The 16,710-nt window shown below is 34.5% G+C and overlaps 3 protein-coding genes across 5 annotated transcripts; 2 read left to right on the plus strand and 1 right to left on the minus strand.

Moving 5' to 3' along the window:
- The first annotated feature begins 4,090 nt into the window (after positions 1-4,090).
- On the plus strand, positions 4,091-7,969 carry LOC102588394 (chloroplastic group IIB intron splicing facilitator CRS2-B, chloroplastic). Of its 2 annotated transcripts, none has more exons than XM_006357782.2 (9): positions 4,091-4,253; positions 4,354-4,558; positions 4,683-4,767; positions 4,855-4,922; positions 6,662-6,712; positions 6,884-6,957; positions 7,121-7,179; positions 7,313-7,389; positions 7,744-7,969. In XM_006357782.2, exons 2-9 carry the CDS (start codon positions 4,358-4,360, stop codon positions 7,858-7,860), a joined length of 732 nt encoding a protein of 243 aa, XP_006357844.1. In that variant the 5' UTR covers positions 4,091-4,253; positions 4,354-4,357; the 3' UTR covers positions 7,861-7,969. The 2 variants fall into 2 exon arrangements, with proteins under 2 accessions (XP_006357844.1, XP_006357845.1); XM_006357783.2 differs by having other exon boundaries at positions 6,662-6,688.
- Positions 7,970-8,921: 952 nt separating this feature from the next.
- Positions 8,922-10,099, plus strand: LOC102588936 (uncharacterized). Its single transcript, XM_006357784.2, has one exon. It carries the CDS (start codon positions 9,041-9,043, stop codon positions 9,725-9,727), a length of 687 nt encoding a protein of 228 aa, XP_006357846.1. The 5' UTR covers positions 8,922-9,040; the 3' UTR covers positions 9,728-10,099.
- Positions 10,100-10,218: 119 nt separating this feature from the next.
- Positions 10,219-15,366, minus strand: LOC102589260 (uncharacterized). 2 transcript variants are annotated; one of them, XM_006357786.2, is made up of 6 exons: positions 14,432-15,366; positions 14,276-14,337; positions 12,347-14,179; positions 11,327-11,456; positions 10,441-11,188; positions 10,219-10,298 (listed from the first exon to the last, which is right to left on the minus strand). In XM_006357786.2, the coding sequence occupies exons 1-5, from the start codon at positions 14,586-14,588 to the stop codon at positions 10,479-10,481; spliced, it is 2,892 nt and encodes a 963-aa protein (XP_006357848.1). In that variant the 5' UTR covers positions 14,589-15,366; the 3' UTR covers positions 10,219-10,298; positions 10,441-10,478. The 2 variants fall into 2 exon arrangements, with proteins under 2 accessions (XP_006357848.1, XP_006357847.1); XM_006357785.2 differs by lacking the exon at positions 10,219-10,298 and having other exon boundaries at positions 10,302-11,188.
- Between the last annotated feature and the right edge of the window lie 1,344 nt (positions 15,367-16,710).

Here is a 16,710-nt window from a genome sequence, read left to right on the forward strand (position 1 = left end):
AGTTTACTAACGAAGTTGATCGACAATTCAATTATTTTATCTTATGCTCCTTCTTTTCTTTTTTCTTTTTCAGGTACTAGGTGAAAATAATTTTAAAAAGTAACTTATCATTGTTTCTTTCATTCGTCTTTTAATTTTTTATTTTGTCTATTTTAATAGTAGTATTTTTTTATTTATAACTATAAAATTTTAAAAAAACTTATTTATTTTCTTCACATTTTAAAAATCAGACAAAAAGGCTAAAAGGGAGAGAGTATATGGTAACTTATTATTTAGAGAATATGCAAAAACATAAAACTATGGTGTACACTTCGACTGATTCTAGCATATTTATGTCATAAATAAATTTGTATTTAATGTAAGTAATGGTATTTAAGTATGGTTAAAGAAACTCGTTTACAAAAATTAGAAAGAAGTATCGAACTTTTTTTCCAACTTGAAGTAAATTATTAATTTTATTTTTGAATTATTGGCAGTCTTATAAATATTCATGTACTGGATTAATTAAACTTACAAATATTTTGATCTGCCACGTAACATAATCAATGACCTCAAACTTTTGTAGGAGCATGAAACTATTAATAAAAAACTGAGAGAAGTATTGAAAACAACTCTAAAATTAACAAGAATTTTTTATATAACTATAATAAATTATAAATTTATTTATTTATTTAGAAGAAAGGAGAAGAGAAAATAGGAGGAGGTTATGGATAGAATGCAGTTGGATTGCAGATTAGATTTGGGCTACGTGGGAGATTACATTACAATTTACACGGGCCCGCACGTGATCTGTTCTCTGACAATCTCATTATTCCTTCGTTAAATTCACTGCTCATCTGTGGCCCAGGGCTCGGCCCGCTAATTCTATGGGCCGTAGAATTAATTCAAGACATACGGGACCATATAAATTTTCAGTTTTGGCGTCCATTTTTAGTAAAATGTACTGTATCTTTTTAGTCTACCTAACAAGATTTTCCCCCTTTTCTTTTATCATCATGCAATTTCACAGAAAGGTGGGCTGGGCAGCAAATTTCAGTTTAGATAGTCAATTCATTGAATTATTAAAATTTCACATCTAGGGTATTTGCATGCTCTAACACGAAAATTAATGCATTTAGTAGTAAATTTTTCTAATTATTTAGAGTTTGGTTCATAATACTTTGAAGTGGCCAAATATATGAACTTTTCGTTGCAGTCAACTATTATTGTATGACATTTGGTAAGAGGAATTCTAATTATGATTCATCTAATTAAGTAATACCATAAAAAATATGGTGTGGTGAATGAGGTTACTTTTCCTTTAATCAGAGATTTTAGCTTTAAATTTTGGGTATGAAAAAATTCTTGATAGAGAGACCTAAATGAATGCTACACGATATAAATTTAAATTAATCAAATTCTAATACAAATATCGAACATGGGATGAAACCTCTCAAAAGAAGAGAATATTGTAGTAAGAATTGAAATTTTAACCGCCGTTGCCCACTATGGGTATGGATAACTAAGAATTTTATTGAAAATTTCACAGGTAACATAGCATATTGATACCCAAGTAGAGCTATCAATTCTCATTTATATTTTGCCAACCCGCTCATAATTTATATGCCTTTGCATTTAAACAGGTTAGCTGAGTGACATTAAAATGTGAATGGAATGTAGGTTGAGCTACGTCATTCAAAATCGAATTGAACATAATAGTTTCAATCGAAAAAAGTTATTGCTTTAGTGGTTATGAGTTATTGATTTAGCAGTTTTGATAAGGATTTGATAAAAAAAAATTGTATCGATTTATCGATTTGAATTTTTTTCTTAACGAGTTATCGACAACTTGATAGTAAATTAATAATTACATTTATACTATTCAATATATAAAATTCTTACTTGGGATTTAATTGCATGCTTTTGCCTCAATCTCTCAGTGATTCTATAAGGCGTCTGCCAATATTTGTTTATGAGGGGAAAAAAAAAATTGTCAGCTCATGTGCATGATTCATTTGATCTGTTAGTGACAAATTGTCATCTAAATTCTAAGTGAAATCTTAACTGCTAAATCATTTACAATCAATAATCAATAAATCGATATCTTAATGATTTAATAATAGTTTGACATGTCTGTAAATCAATAACCTATAAGTCAAATCAATAAGCTACGAAACCAAAATTGATCAATACAATTTTAGGTCGATCGAACCCAATTTTAACCCATAATAAAATAAATAAAAACATGTAAAATATAATTTCAAAATACAAGTAACATTGAACACAAATTAACTCACGTATATAAATGTTACTACTTGTTTTAAGTTTATTAAATAAAAAATGTAGAATTTGCAACAAGTCCCCAACGGTAAAAAAACATTAGAGAGAGCTACCATGCTTTGATAGGCATGAGAAAAGTTTGAGAAAAGTTTCACAATACGTTCACAAATCTTCAAAAAAGGAAGGAAAAAAAACTAAACTTCATCAACACTGTTTGAACAACTTCCAAAACTTCTTTTAAAAATAAAACAAACTACTAAAATTCATCAATTTCTATAAGAGAGGAAAAAATTAGTATTGAGTTATTTTGAACTGAAAAAGAGGTTAAGAAATATCACAATAAAATAATTTTAAACTGATGTCATATTGAAAAAACTTTGTATCTAAGGATGTGACCTAGTAATAGCTATCAAAATGGATTTAGTTCGTTAAGTCGGCCCAACCCAACCCTTAAGTGTTGGGCCTTATTTTTTGGGCCCATTTAGAAATAAGACTTTTTTTCCCAGACTCATTTAACCTGCTAGCCTCGTAGGCCCAACCCGCGAGGCTTAGAGGTTAGCCCATGAGTTATAAATGTTAAAAATATTTATTATAAATATTTTAGTAGTGTTTTATTTTTAAAGATTTTGTCAATAAATATTTTTAAAAATATAAAATTAAGTCTTACTCCTTTTTAAATCTTTTACATTTTAGGGTCATTAGCCCACTAAAATCAAGCCTATTTTTGTTTTTATGCCTAGTTTTTCATTTCCCCTTTGTTGTCTTGTTTATGAAAAAATTGATTGTGTAATATTTTTTGCTCAGATGAATCTTACAATATTGTATCTTGACTATTATGTATTTTTGTAAGTATTCACTAAAGTGTGTATTTCATACATGAATTTTTTGTATGTATTGATGTCATGTTCATCAAACATCAACGTTTGATACTCTTAGATACTCTTTCTAAGAAACCAATGTTGTTCATTTTTTGGGTGAAGGGTCGATCCGTCCCAATCTGTGGCCTGCTTAAGGCTAGGTTGAGCTGCTATTTTATAAGCTCTTTAACTAAAAGGGTCAGCCCATCCTAACCCATTTAACTCTCTAGCCCGTTAGGGTTGGGTTGGGTTGGCCAACCCATTTTTGACAGCTTTAAGCCTAGTGGTCAATAAAGTGATTGAGAATTATGAAATCTCTGAATTAAATAAAAAATACTAGGTTATTCTTTGCATTTTTCCTAGTCTTGGAGAACAAAGTAGTAAACATAATACTTGTTATTGTTGGGAGGAACATTACGATCATCAAAAAAAGAAAAAAAAACTTCATTTTGATAAACATAGTTACATGATATTTGTTGTTGGTTGGAGGAACACCACGATCATTAATTGGAAAAAAATTTAGCTGCTGTAATTGGTTGATTATTCAAATTTTCACCTTATTATTAAGGATTCGATTCTCCACTTTATAATTTCTTATTTCAATATAAAATAAAAATAAAAATTAATAGGTATTCAGTCGTCTTAACATAAGTGTCAATTTTCCTTAATAAGAGGTCTTGAATTTGAGTCTTCCTGGATACGAAATCGTTTTATTTTTCATGTGGGACTTCACGATGAAAATTCGAATTTAATCACGCTCTTATGTGATTAGTGAATACAAGATGAAAAACCAAAAAGAAAGTGTCAACTTAGTAAAATTATGTGTATTAAAAAATTAATAAGTATAATATATGGTTTACTAAACTACAACTACAAAAAATAATAATTTAAGATGATAATTATTTTGAAAGGCAAAGTAATTTCTAATAATAATAAAATTAAAAACGAAACGAGTACTTATACCATATCCGTAAAATATCATCTCTATGACTCTATCCAAAGCTCTCAAGAAACATAAATGGTGGTGGCGGGCAAATTCACTCTGCCCAACAGCGCTTCTTCTTAGCTCCAATCATTTTCTTTAGAAAGCTGAGAGAACTCTTATCCTCCCTTCCTATATTGCTCAATCCAATTGAGGTATGTTAAGGATTAGTTTTTTTTTTCTTTCCCTTTCTTCCCCAATTTATGATTTTGCTTTCAATTCTACAACTTTTGATAATACCCATGATGTTTTTAGGTCAATGTTGCATGCAGTATATGCCCCCAAAAGTTGCTGTATATCGCATTCAAGAATCCCTTGTTATCAAAAGCCTTTAGCTCCTGTAAGGCTTAGAGTATTAGCTTCACTTCCAGAGCCTAATGGGGTTAAAGTTGAGTTCACTCCTTGGTTGATTGTCGGATTGGGAAATCCCGGAAACAAGTATCATGGGACTCGCCACAATGTAATTTCCCCCCTTTTTCGAAGTTCAATTTTGTGTGTATTTGTATTTGCAGAGCTTTTTTCACTGACTTTGTATTTTGAATAATGCATTTTGCTGTTTCTTGATTATGGGGTTTTGTAATTAGGTTGGTTTCGAGATGATTGATAGAGTTTCTCAAGAGGAGGGCATAGTGTTAAACACAATACAGTCGAAGGCCTTGATAGGGATAGGTGGTTATTCGAATCTGTTTGTTGTAATTTGTGTTCTCCTTACCAATGTTGAGCTTAGACGGGTTCTTTTTGATGGGCTTGGTGCAGGTTCCATTGGGGAGGTACCTGTTGTATTGGCAAAGCCTCAGGCCTACATGAATTTCAGTGGAGAATCAGTATGTATTTAGCCGCTATTGTTGTTTAGTATTTCAGTGTTATAATCCATTATTTTTATTAGTTATTCAAAGTAAAGTATTGAGTACTTAATGGCCATATAGACAACATTAAACGCTTTTCTATCATTGGTTTACACATGTTTCTTCCATTTCGATTGACATGGATAGTTGCTATGATCAGCTGTTGTGTTTGCTTCACAATAAAGTGATTACTTTTGTTTAGACTGTCCCCACTCCCTTGTGATAACCTGTGTAACAACCTTGTCGCCTTTGATTTGGATCAAAGCTTTTATTCTGCCTTGTATATAATGTTCTTTCAGCATTGTAGAACTCCACTCAGTGGACTTGTTATCTCTTATTAAATCAGCTTCTACTTGTAATGAACACACACGTTACCTATTATGCTTGTGCATCTTCTGCTTAGAAAGAGTTGAAACATGTCAGGTTCTTTGATCAACTCTCTGATTGCCCTAACATTAAAGTCTTGGTGGATGTGGACCAACACTTCAAGCTAACCAGATGCCATCTGCTGCATATCGACCCTTTGCATAGAAACTTGCCTTCTAATTTTTCTGAAACTGATAACAAAATTCGCAGTTTAGCCCTCTTATCAGGTAGCAAATGTTATACAGACATACTATTCAATCAGACATAGTTTTTATTTCCATTTTACTATATTTTGATCAGACCGACTGGTTCTTTGAAATATTGTGATTAGAATGAAAAAGAAAAGCTTTTTCACTGATAGTTCTACTTCCTAAATATTACTATTCCACAACTAGCTAAACGGCAGGGATTTTAAAGCAATTATGTTCTACTTACTTTCTCTTGAACTGTTTATCTGCTCTGGTGTTTCGTGTTTCAGTATTTCACATATGTAATTGACTAGGGTGAGATGGTGTGGAGTTTTCTTCAATATTTTGAAGAAGGTTTCCAATCATTAAAAAAAAATCAATTTTCTGCAAAAATGATTTCAACCAAACACCAAGAAAGAGAAGTTCTTCTGTTTTTTTGTTTTTTTTAAACTGATAACTTTTCAAAGCCACTCAAAAGTAGTTTTTCAGTTTTGAGAAATGATGGAGAACTTTTTCTTGATATTGGTTGAAAAACAATATTTGGAAAAAGAAATTGAAAGGAATTTCCAAAGCAAGTTTTTTCAAGCAATCACAAATTTGCTTATGTTTTCAATATTTTCACACCTTTCTAGAACTTTTGAGACCTTATTTTTTCTTGTGAGTTTGTCATTTTACTTAGAAGATTTTTATCTTTTGATAAAGATCATTTATTTAGAAGATAGCACAAAGTTGGATATAGTTATTTCCTCTGGTTGGCTAAGTAACCAAGATAAAACATGAACGATAGAAATCATGCTGCTGATGGTTCATTACAGTTACATGTATATGTGATATAATAGATGCTTTAATTTGGTAAAAGCTTGATCTGGTTGTTCCTTAGGATGTCATCTGAAAGGCGCTTCCTATGTATATCCTTAGCTCTTGTGTGCTACTTTCCCTGTTCGTTCTCTCATTAAATGTGTAGTTTTTGTAATGTTGCATCTCTTACAGTTCTTGCTTTTATTGACAAAAGTAACAAAGCAATTCTTTCGTCTCTCTATCCTTTTCCCTGTCCATTCTCTTTTCCATTTTAGGGTGATATTTATCTTTCTGGGAGGGGAGGGCTCTTTATTCCTCTTTGGTTAATATGGACCTCATCCAAATGATTTTTTTTAATCCTACTAGGTTGGACCGCTTGCAGCATATTATCAGGTGCCGTTGCGCCACATCCTTCTGGTATGACTTTTTTTTTCTTCATTTTTCGGTAACTGTAGGAGATAGTTTATCTTTGCCTTTTTTTTAGGGTTGAGGTTGGTGTTCTATACTGGATAATACTATGTACGTGGTGCTCCAAATATTCTTATCCCATGATTTGAAGTTTCCAGTGTTTTGTACTCATCCTTGTAGGTTTACGACGAGATGAGCTTACCCAATGGTATTTTGAGACTCCAGCCTAAAGGAGGACATGGCCATCATAATGGGTATTGTTCTTGAGTAGTCAAATCTAAATGGCACTGGCTCTGTAATCGTACTGTGTGTAATATTAGTTCATTGGTTTTTTTTCCAATGGACAGATTATTAAGATCTCTATTGACCGTGCAGAATATAGAAAATTCTCATTTGATTTCTGTTTTTATTCGGCAGGGTGAAAAGTGTGATGGAGCATTTGAATGGTCGCCGGGACTTTCCACGATTTTGCATAGGTACCTCCTGACTGCTTATCATTTGTTGTGGAAGCATAATCACATAATTACCAATTGAAACTGTGTTCATATACCACAAAATTGCTCTACCAAATCCCGAGCTAAAAGCCATGTTTTTCACGTATTTGTGTAGGCATTGGGAATCCACCTGGGACTATGGACATGAAGGCATATCTTTTACAAAAATTCAGTGATACAGAGCGGAAACAGGTACTTGCACTTCTTGATGCTTGTCAAAGTACTATTCATCTTATCTTATCATGAAAGCATTCCAATGGATGGGTCAAGTTGTCTCTTAAACTTCATTATCATATATATACCTTTGTTTAGTCTCCGTCTCCTCTTGTAAAATAGACATCAGAATAAGGTGGTGCTGGATATAGCTATTGATTTCTCTGCCTTGTATTTACGCATATGATGTATTGCAAGGAACTCTCAATTGGTTTCTCCTTACCTTTCATTACTTCTACCACAGAAAAAAAAGATTAAGTTAAGCAAGAATAACAATGTGAGCTCTTGATGTTCAATAACAGTTTTCATGTTTCTCTTATTGTACACGAACAGGTGGATGCAGCACTTGATCAGGGAGTTGCGGCTATGAGGACGGTAGTATTGGAAGGATTTGGCAGTAGAATCTCGCGATTTAATATAGGTCAGAAATACAAGTATCACAAAGTTTGATGTAATGAATCTAGAGAATGTATGTATGGAAGAACACAATAGTTGTAATAACTTAAATCTAGCTAGTTGAACGTTTCACTGGGGTCTACTTAGAAAGGTTTTGGACTCAGATTAATGCTTATAGTTTCATCTGTAAACACTTGCAGAATAGACTTATTTCAAAGGAAAGAAGAACACATGATGTAGAATAGAATTCCATTTTGCAAATTTGTTATTGAACATGTTAAAAATGCGTGTTCACGGCTTATATGTAATTCTTGTTTTTTTCCTTCTCTTACGACGATTAATTCCTAATCGTCCGTTCAATGCTAAATAAGAGCGAGAAAGTCATAGCGAATCGAAAACCGAACTGTTAGATTGATCGAAAAGGGATAACAATAAGATCGGTTTAACATGTTTACCACTTTATTATAGTTAATAGAAGATAGTATTAATACTCCATCATTGACGGAACTGTTTAATATCTTATGCACTTGATGAGAATCTTGAATATTTTGCACTTCAAATGACCATTGATTGTTGTCTTTGAAGCTTTTCAAGACAATTTCTCTTTATTTATCACAACTTTAATTGCATTACTATTATTGATGACTTGATTTTCCTTCATGAAATCACTTGAAAATAATGTCAAATAAACATTAATTTGGAACAAAAGGCATAAAAAATTGTCTTCTAGATCAAGCTCGTTGCACTGGGCTTGCCCAATGAGGGTTATTTTTACTTTATGCGTACCCAAAGGATAACGGTTACTAGGGAACGTGGTAATATTGGTATATCCACGAATGCACGCTGAGAAATTGCCGTCCGATTTGCAAAATATTTTTTATGAGAAGAAAAGGTCCTTTTCTTTGCCTTGTCATTTTTGAATTTTGGCATAGGATTCCAACGTTAATCATCATGCTAATTTCATTTTCCTTTGATTCATAGAATCCCTAAATGTGCTTTATCATTAAATCTTTTGGGTTTAGTTAAGACTTTTGGACCCACCTTTTTTTCAATACGAACGTTAGAAAACCAAAAGCAATAGAAAATTATAACTTAGTCCTTTTTGCCTTGTTTATTATCAGACCGTTGGAGACTCAAAAATCTTTTGAAAAACAACAAAATTTTACATCAAATCCAAGAACTCATCATCTTTAACTCCAAACACAAAACTCCACAAGAATTTATTGTCTACGCCATGTCTGGGAACAATGAATCTCTGATTCAAACTCAAACCCTTAATTCTCTCTACGCCGCACTAGACCCCAAGTCCCTAATTCTATCTCAATTTTCAAATTCCGATCATCCCCAATTCCTTCAACTCACTACAGATTGTTTATTCATGGAGAGGGGTCCTCGTTACAAAGCTTATGCTGATCTTAGAGAAAAGAAATTGCGAATAAAGCACATGATACAATCAATTCCTGAAGAGGAAGAGGAATTGGTATTCCAAGAGGAGTTTGTTGTTACTCCGCCGAAGAAACAGGTGAAATTTCAGGGGAGTTTGGTAACACCACCTAAGAGGACAAAAGGGTCATCGATTTTGGCTCAATCAGTGCCTGATTTTTCATCAGCATTGAGGAAGGAGAATCGGAAGCCGCCACCTACTATGCTGCCGACTTTGAAGGAGAAGTCGGCTACGCCGCCTCCGGCTGGTTCGAAAACTGGGAAGTTTTATGGGGGTGTTGGGAGTATTGGAGGTAGCAAATCGGTGAATTCAGGGGATAAGAGGATTGGGGGTTTGATGACTAGGAAGAGTTATGCTAATGTTGATGAACTGAAGGGATTGGCTTCTGTGGCAAGGAGTGCCATTAATGGAGAAAACAGAGTAGGAAGAACTAACAGAGTTGCTGCAAAGACTGTTCTTGGAAACAGACAATTATGAATTCTTTTTTCTTGTTTTCTCTTAGGGGTTTTGATTCTTTAATTTGCTCGGAAAGGGTGCTTTGGTGTAATTGGTAAAATTGATACCATAGACCCTTGTGGTTTGGTCCTTTCCAGAAACCCCGCACATAGTGGGAGGTTAGTGCATCGGCTGCCGTTCTTTTTTTTATTTGCTTGATGAAAGATTGGTTTTTGATTTCCTTTTTGTTTTCCTTAAAGAATATTTATTTTTCAAATTTGGCTAAGAGTTGTATAGAGCAATGGGTTTGAATCAGACTGATTCATTGTAACCGAATGGGAACTATAGAAAGTAATTTGGTTATGGATTGATGAACATTGAATATCATAATAATAGATTTTTTCTTATTGCATCCATTTTTGTATCCCTTCTAATTGTTCTTACATTTCAACCATTTTTCATTTTGTGCCTGTCAATTGGTACTGTTCTTAAATGCTCATTCATGAATAAATAGGAATATAAGACGCAGAATATATGATTTGTACAAAATACTTTGCTTGAAATTATTGAGGCCAGAGTTATCACATGAGAACACTGATAGGCTTACTACAAACTCTCAAAAAGAGGAATATAAGATGCTCATTCATGAATAAATAGGAATATAAGATGCAGAATATATGATTTGTACAAAATACTTTGCTTGAAATTATTGAGGCCAGAGTATCACATGAGAACACTGATAGGCTTACTACAAACTCTCAAAAAGAGGAGCTACAAACAGTTCCATCCAAATTTAGCTAGAACTGTAGAGGTCCAAAACAACTTCATCTACTAATACTTGGAGAATATGCCTACCAACTTCAGTGCCACATTCAAATTCTTCAATCTCAAAATCGGTCCATTTACCCAAAGCATGGCTCATGTCCCATTCTATTAGCTCGTCGGGGATCAACCCAACAAATTCTGTCCACTCTTTGACCTCTTCAATAATATCAGCAATCAGAATCTCTTTAGTCATGCTTGATGGTAGTTTAGACCAGATTCTGAAACCAGAATCAGAGTATCGACCAAATTTTGAGTCTAGATACTCTAATAGACAATCAAAGGCAAATCCTTTAAGCTGATTCATCTGTTTGGGATCATTACAGCCAAGCAACTGACCAAAAGTCATCCATAGAAGACTTGATAGCATTTCAAGTTCATTGAGGAGAAAATGGCTCACGGATAACCCATCGTCTACAGGTAAAGCCTGTTGTTCAGGTGTAGTTCCAAGTATGAGTTCAGTATTCAAAATGACCTCATTTGCGTAACCGAGTTTGCTTCCTTTTAACTGATCAATCTTGCTTAGCACTCCAGAAATGTTGTTAACATGGTCTGTGATCAGTGCTCTGCAACTCCTCCTGGTGAATAATGAGGTCACACAATCCGAAAGATCTCTATCAGGTTCTGGAAAGAGTGGTTCATCATAAATAGAGTCCACGGATTCAGCAAGCACTTTGTCCTCTGGAGGTACACAAGCATATACATTAGAAGCATGTATGCATGAAATCCAAATTCAGAGTTGTCCTTTTTTCATTTTTATGTGTTTTGAGAGAAAGAAAGGAAGTATGCAAATAGTAAAATGTGTATGAAGGACCATACTTGAGCTACTATTGGGACTGCTGGAGAGGTAGCTGTCAGTTGAAAAGGTAGCTTCAAGAACACATCCTGGACTAAGGTGATCATTATCAAGTGAATTCCCAACTAAATCAGTTGCTGAATCTGGTGTGGCCTGAGCACAAATTCAAAAGCAATAATAAGATTCAGACTGATAACTCGGTTTATAACCGAAACAAGAGCATTTAAAAATTTTCATGCACTTAAAGAGCAAGGAAAGAAATTATTGAGGGGAAAAATGTTGAATAGTTCAATAACTAAACCTCTTTGGCTGAGTGAGGAAAGAAGAAAAGGCCTTCTCAAAACTCAGAAGCCTAGCCTACATAATGACAACCGAAAAAGGTTTCATTTGACCTTGGGTGTCAAAATTTTACGAGGCAGCTGCTAAATTACTATCATAAATCAGGTGCCTAACCCGGGTATATGTACTTAACGGAAAGACTGATAAACTGGCTTTTATGCATTAAGAAAGTAAGACCATTAGAAATGCTAGTTCCTGACCACTAATAGTGCAGTTCCAACAGTCGTAAGTGTTTCACATTTACTAAGAAGCCAAAAGCAGTTGATATTCTAGCTTTGAGCACAGATGCATACATCGCCTTAAGAAGAAATATGCATAGCTTAGTACAGATGTATTTGCTAGCTTTTTGGTGCAACCTGGTCATAGTAAATGATGTAGATTCCCTGATAGAGATGATATTAAATTTGCACAATCTGTAACTTTTGATGCACTATCTAACTGTTGTTCTTCTTATATAAAATTAAACCCTTATCATAAGAGAAGCCAAAAACAGTTAAATAGTGTATGTGGAATATGCACTTCTCATTTCTAATGGAAAACGAATGGGAAGAAAGATCCTTCAAATGTATGTTATGAATTATCCACAAGTCCAAAGCTGTTTACCCCTCTTAAGAAATCGTAGATATTTATGTCGCTCCAGCTTTAAAAAGGAAAACATTTCATTCATTGCAATTTCAGATAGTTAACATTTAAGCAATGGTTACCTGGAAAATCATGCAAGTACTTCTTGAAGACACGTCACCATCATCACACAAATCTTCTTTTCTGGTAGGTCTAACAGGCAAACTATCCAGATGAAATTGTCTCTCAGCATTCAAAGCAGTTATTAGCTCCTGAAGGATTGTCGCAGTGCTTTTTCTAGGTGCAGCACCTCCTTCTGCGAACTCTTCTTCACTAGTCAATTCCTTTAGCTTTTGCTCCAAAAGTGCTCCTAAAATGTCTCCTTTCAAAGGAAAGGATTTCTGCAAGCATGCTGTTTCATCATTACCATTAAAGAAGGATCTCCCTGAAGTAGCATCAAAACTTGAGCTATTTTGAGACTTCCTTTTTGTGACTTCTGCATGAATGCCAGCTTTCTGCTTCATTGCAGATTTAAAAGTAAACGAAACAACATTACTTCCCTCAGAACTATCATTGGTTGCACCACTCTCTCGCAAACATGGCAACTTGGGTTTAGCGGAGTGACTATTAACGGAACAAATTGGGTAAACAACATCTTTTCTACTTGTTTTGTCAGAATAAGGACTTGATTCTCTTCCCAAATTCGCATTCACAAAACTAGAACTTTCACCTTGTCTAGAGACATTCATCAATCTCTTCTTCCGCACCGGAGAGAGGGAATCACTTCTCCTTGAATAAGGTTTTCTTTCAGTTTCAAACTTGCAGCCGTCGGCTGTGGCTGGCATCCTCAATCGGGTAGATGCACCTAACCTTCTGTTCTGTGCAACAAAATTTTTGGTATTATTCATAGATTCTGCAGCTGCTAAAACTCTGTTGCTCTGCAAACTACTTGGCTTAGACTTCATAAAACCCCTCTCTCTATTCTGAGATGTTTGATTTTGCTTCTGGTTAAGCACATGAGTGACACATGATGCATCCTTTTTCACATTGCTCCCTTGGTGGGTGCCATGCATCTCTATTCGACTTCTGCTAATAGGTCGCTTGCCCAATATGAGTTCTGCACAGTATGATACATCATCTATTTCAGCATTGGCGTCTGAGGACGAACCCTCAGAAACTCCCTCTAATTGATCCCTGCTGCTGAAAATGGGCAACCTTGGCATATTTCTTCCTGGACCTTGACAAGAAGGTTCAGAGTAACTAGAGACAGGTGACAAGACAGATGATGGGCGTTCTTCCACATTTGGTGTACCGTTCTTACTATGAAGCATATAACCACAATTTTTACATGAAGGCACAGATACTCTCACTTTCAAAGTCTTTGAATCCACGTAAGGATTCGAGCCTTCCAAATGATGCAGTGCTAAATCTGCTTTATCTTCCAAAGGAGAAAAATATTTAGGATAAGTGAGAGCACATTTCGCCCTACTCTTTTGCAAACCAGGTTCCAAAATCCTAGTTGCAGCCCCAATCAACCTAGATGCATTTCTACCAGAGACATTTCTAGGACTTTTAACTGGAGAAACCAGTTTAGGCTGATGTTTCCTTGGCCTTGACAATACAGTCCTCAACTGCAATGCTTCAGCACTAAATCTGCTGACTGGAACTCTCTCACTCACCCCTATCTTCTGAAGCTTTTGAGGCCTCAATTCACGCTTTATTTCAGCCTTCTCACAATCCATATCTTCTTTATCAGATCCGCCAGGCCGAGCATCAAGTTTCTCCGCCACATTGCTCCCAATTTCAGAAGCTGAAGCCTTTTTGGCCTTACTACCTGGTCCTGCTGGCATTGATTCCAAACCCATGAGCCTAGCAACCAAACTTGGTGCTTTCATTTCGCGCTTGCTTTCACAACGTCTACTGCTCATTCCATTGTTCTTTGCATTTGGAAAACCCCCACTGTTCTCATTAGCAATCTAAAAACAATAAGAACAGAAACTTTATCAGGCTCACAGCTGAGACACTAAAAAAAACAAAGTTAAATGTAGCAGTATTGTTCAAGAAATGAGTACCAAACGATGCTTTGGCTGCTTCTCATCCCCTCCAAACTTTTTTGAAGCTTGTTTCAAGCGAGCTATAAGAATACAACACAAACAAAGAAATAATTTACCCCTCTAGCAAAAAGTAACCATTCTTGTTTAAAAAATGAGTAGAATATAGTAGCTGACCTGGTGAAAGCAGTTTCTTTGGAAACAGCTTCTTCTTGGCAAATCTACGGTTCCAATCAAAGAGTTGAAAGAAAATACCCACACAACCCCCAGGCCTTTGAGGCTTTTTCTCAGTAATGGCCAATGATGATGCTGTTATGGCTAAACTATCATTCATTTCTCTACTTGAGCTAACAATCCTCCTTCAAAAAAAAATCCTTTCTTGAATTTCTTCACCTTTTTCTCACACTCTGCTGAATGTGATTCACATACTTTGGCTTCTATCAAACATTATCTACACATTAATTGGAAAAAAAAAAAACACTGACCCTTCTACCCACCACATCACTCACACCTCCTTGTCCCCAAAAAGAAAGGAAAAAAAAACCCTCACATTTTCATGCAAAAATATCAGAAACAAGAAAATAGCAATGAACAGTAATACCCTGAGCTGTGTTCAATTATGACAAACTTTACACAAGAAACCACTCTCAAACAAAGAAAATAGGAACAGCAATACCTTTAACTTTCACGCAATGTGCTACTGTTCAATAAAAACAGCTAGAACTGACTATAGGAAGATGAAAAAGGAAAGAAAGAAAAGGGGATTGACTGAATCTTGAGTTTTCAAGATTCTTTTTTTTTTTGGGACAGTGAAAAAAGTAGAATCATTTGTACACTAGAGAGAAGCACATGCTTAGAATAAAAATCTTTTCTTTAGGCTATTGAGGAACCCCAGAAAGTGAAACCTTCTGTTTCAGAAGAAGATTAGCAGAAAATAAAGCTGTTGTGATGAAAACGGCTCCTCCTTTCTCTTTTTTTTTTTTGGCACAGTGAGTGAAAAGAGCAGAGACAGAGTGTAAGGGGAAATGAGACAAGTTAGATGCGTAGGATAAGAAAAAATGGACAAACTGAGCAACCCCACGCCTCCCTGTAGAATGGTCAACATGCCAACATCTTCGTTCAATGTTTTGAATAACAAAAATCATTTTATATACTACTACTATATATACGGTCTTTGCTTTTTTTTATTACTCCCTCCGTCTCATTTGATGTGAGGTACTTTGATTTGGTACGGAATTTAAGAAAAAAATAAAGACTTTTAAAATTTGTGGTCCAAAATAAATGATAGAAATTTATGTGACTGTAAATCATTTTATTAAGAGTAAAATATACATTTTATAGTTAAATTATTACTTAATATAGAAATGTGTCATTTTTTTTAGACGGACTAAAAAAAAAGTAAGTCATATAAATTGGGATAGAGGGAGTATTTATTTGATATTCAATATCCGTTCGTTCAGGGGCGGACCCACGTTGGTTCCAGGGGGTTCACCCGAACCCCCTCGGCAAAAAATTACACTGTATATATAAGGTAATTTTCTGTATTTATTTTGGATATATATATTTTGAACCCCCTCAATGACAAGGAGAAAGAGATAGCCTAGTGGTATTTTCCTTGAAAATTAAGTCTCAAGTTGAGGGATCGAATCCCTGCAGTAGCGTTTTATTTTTTTCTTTTTCAATTTCAGTTTTTTTTTGTTTTTTTTTAAGGTTTCAGTTCCGTTTTCACGTTTTTTTTTGTTTTTTATTTTATAAAACATGCTAAAAGTGTGGTTTTAAACCCAAAAAAATTCAAGGGTCCGCCACTAAAACTAAATACTACTACTTTCTTGAAATCTTGTTTTGTTGGCTTATATATACACGTTTATACTTTTATTTTTCGAACCCCCTGAACGAAAATCCTGGGTCCGCCACTGCGTTCGTTCTGTTAAGGGCCTTATTTGGTGGGAAGCAAATTTAATTATAATGATTGGCATCAAATGATATGGTGCAACCGTGTAAGATTATTTCTTCTTTAATTAAAAATTTCGAATTCTATTTTTGAATATACAACAACAACAACAACAACAACATGCCCAGTGAAATCCCACTAGGTGGGGAATTTTTGAATATAAAAAAAATAAAATCTAAATAGGATTTTAAGTCGCGTGAATCCAAATTAGTGGTCATAAACTCCATGAATAGTTATATATAGCATTACTTAGAAAGATTTTGTACGATTATGTTGATTTTGATCTTCATCTCGAATTTTAATTTTAAAAATAACACAATTTTTATTTCTTCTATTTAAATGGTAAATAACCCTCCTTCTCCTTGCATATATTTATGGGGTGATCCGACACACAATAACTTCACTTGTTAATTTTGGATCATGATTATGAGAAACTTATTTTTACACACTATATTCGTATCTAGTAAGATGGTTTCGAAAGTCAACTAATTACAATTTGATATGT

This window comes from Solanum tuberosum, unplaced genomic scaffold (assembly GCF_000226075.1).
Source record: "Solanum tuberosum cultivar DM 1-3 516 R44 unplaced genomic scaffold, SolTub_3.0 scf00244, whole genome shotgun sequence".
Classification (NCBI taxonomy): domain Eukaryota; kingdom Viridiplantae; phylum Streptophyta; class Magnoliopsida; order Solanales; family Solanaceae; genus Solanum; species Solanum tuberosum.

What these genes read in the sequence shown, in the direction of transcription:
- LOC102588394 (XM_006357782.2), top strand. Translation starts at nt 4,358, where the DNA reads ATGTTGCATGCAGTATATGCCCCCAAAAGTTGCTGTATATCGCATTCA. An exon ending in ATCATGGGACTCGCCACAAT is followed by an intron (nt 4,559 to 4,682) that starts GTAATTTCCCCC and finishes TTTTGTAATTAG; the next exon opens with GTTGGTTTCGAGATGATTGA. An exon ending in CTTTCCACGATTTTGCATAG is followed by an intron (nt 7,180 to 7,312) that starts GTACCTCCTGAC and finishes GTATTTGTGTAG; the next exon opens with GCATTGGGAATCCACCTGGG.
- LOC102588936 (XM_006357784.2), top strand. Translation starts at nt 9,041, where the DNA reads ATGTCTGGGAACAATGAATCTCTGATTCAAACTCAAACCCTTAATTCT.
- LOC102589260 (XM_006357786.2), bottom strand. Translation starts at nt 14,588, where the DNA reads ATGAATGATAGTTTAGCCATAACAGCATCATCATTGGCCATTACTGAG. An exon ending in AAAGAAACTGCTTTCACCAG is followed by an intron (nt 14,338 to 14,431) that starts GTCAGCTACTAT and finishes GTATTCTTATAG; the next exon opens with CTCGCTTGAAACAAGCTTCA. An exon ending in GTACTTGCATGATTTTCCAG is followed by an intron (nt 11,457 to 12,346) that starts GTAACCATTGCT and finishes ATTTGTGCTCAG; the next exon opens with GCCACACCAGATTCAGCAAC.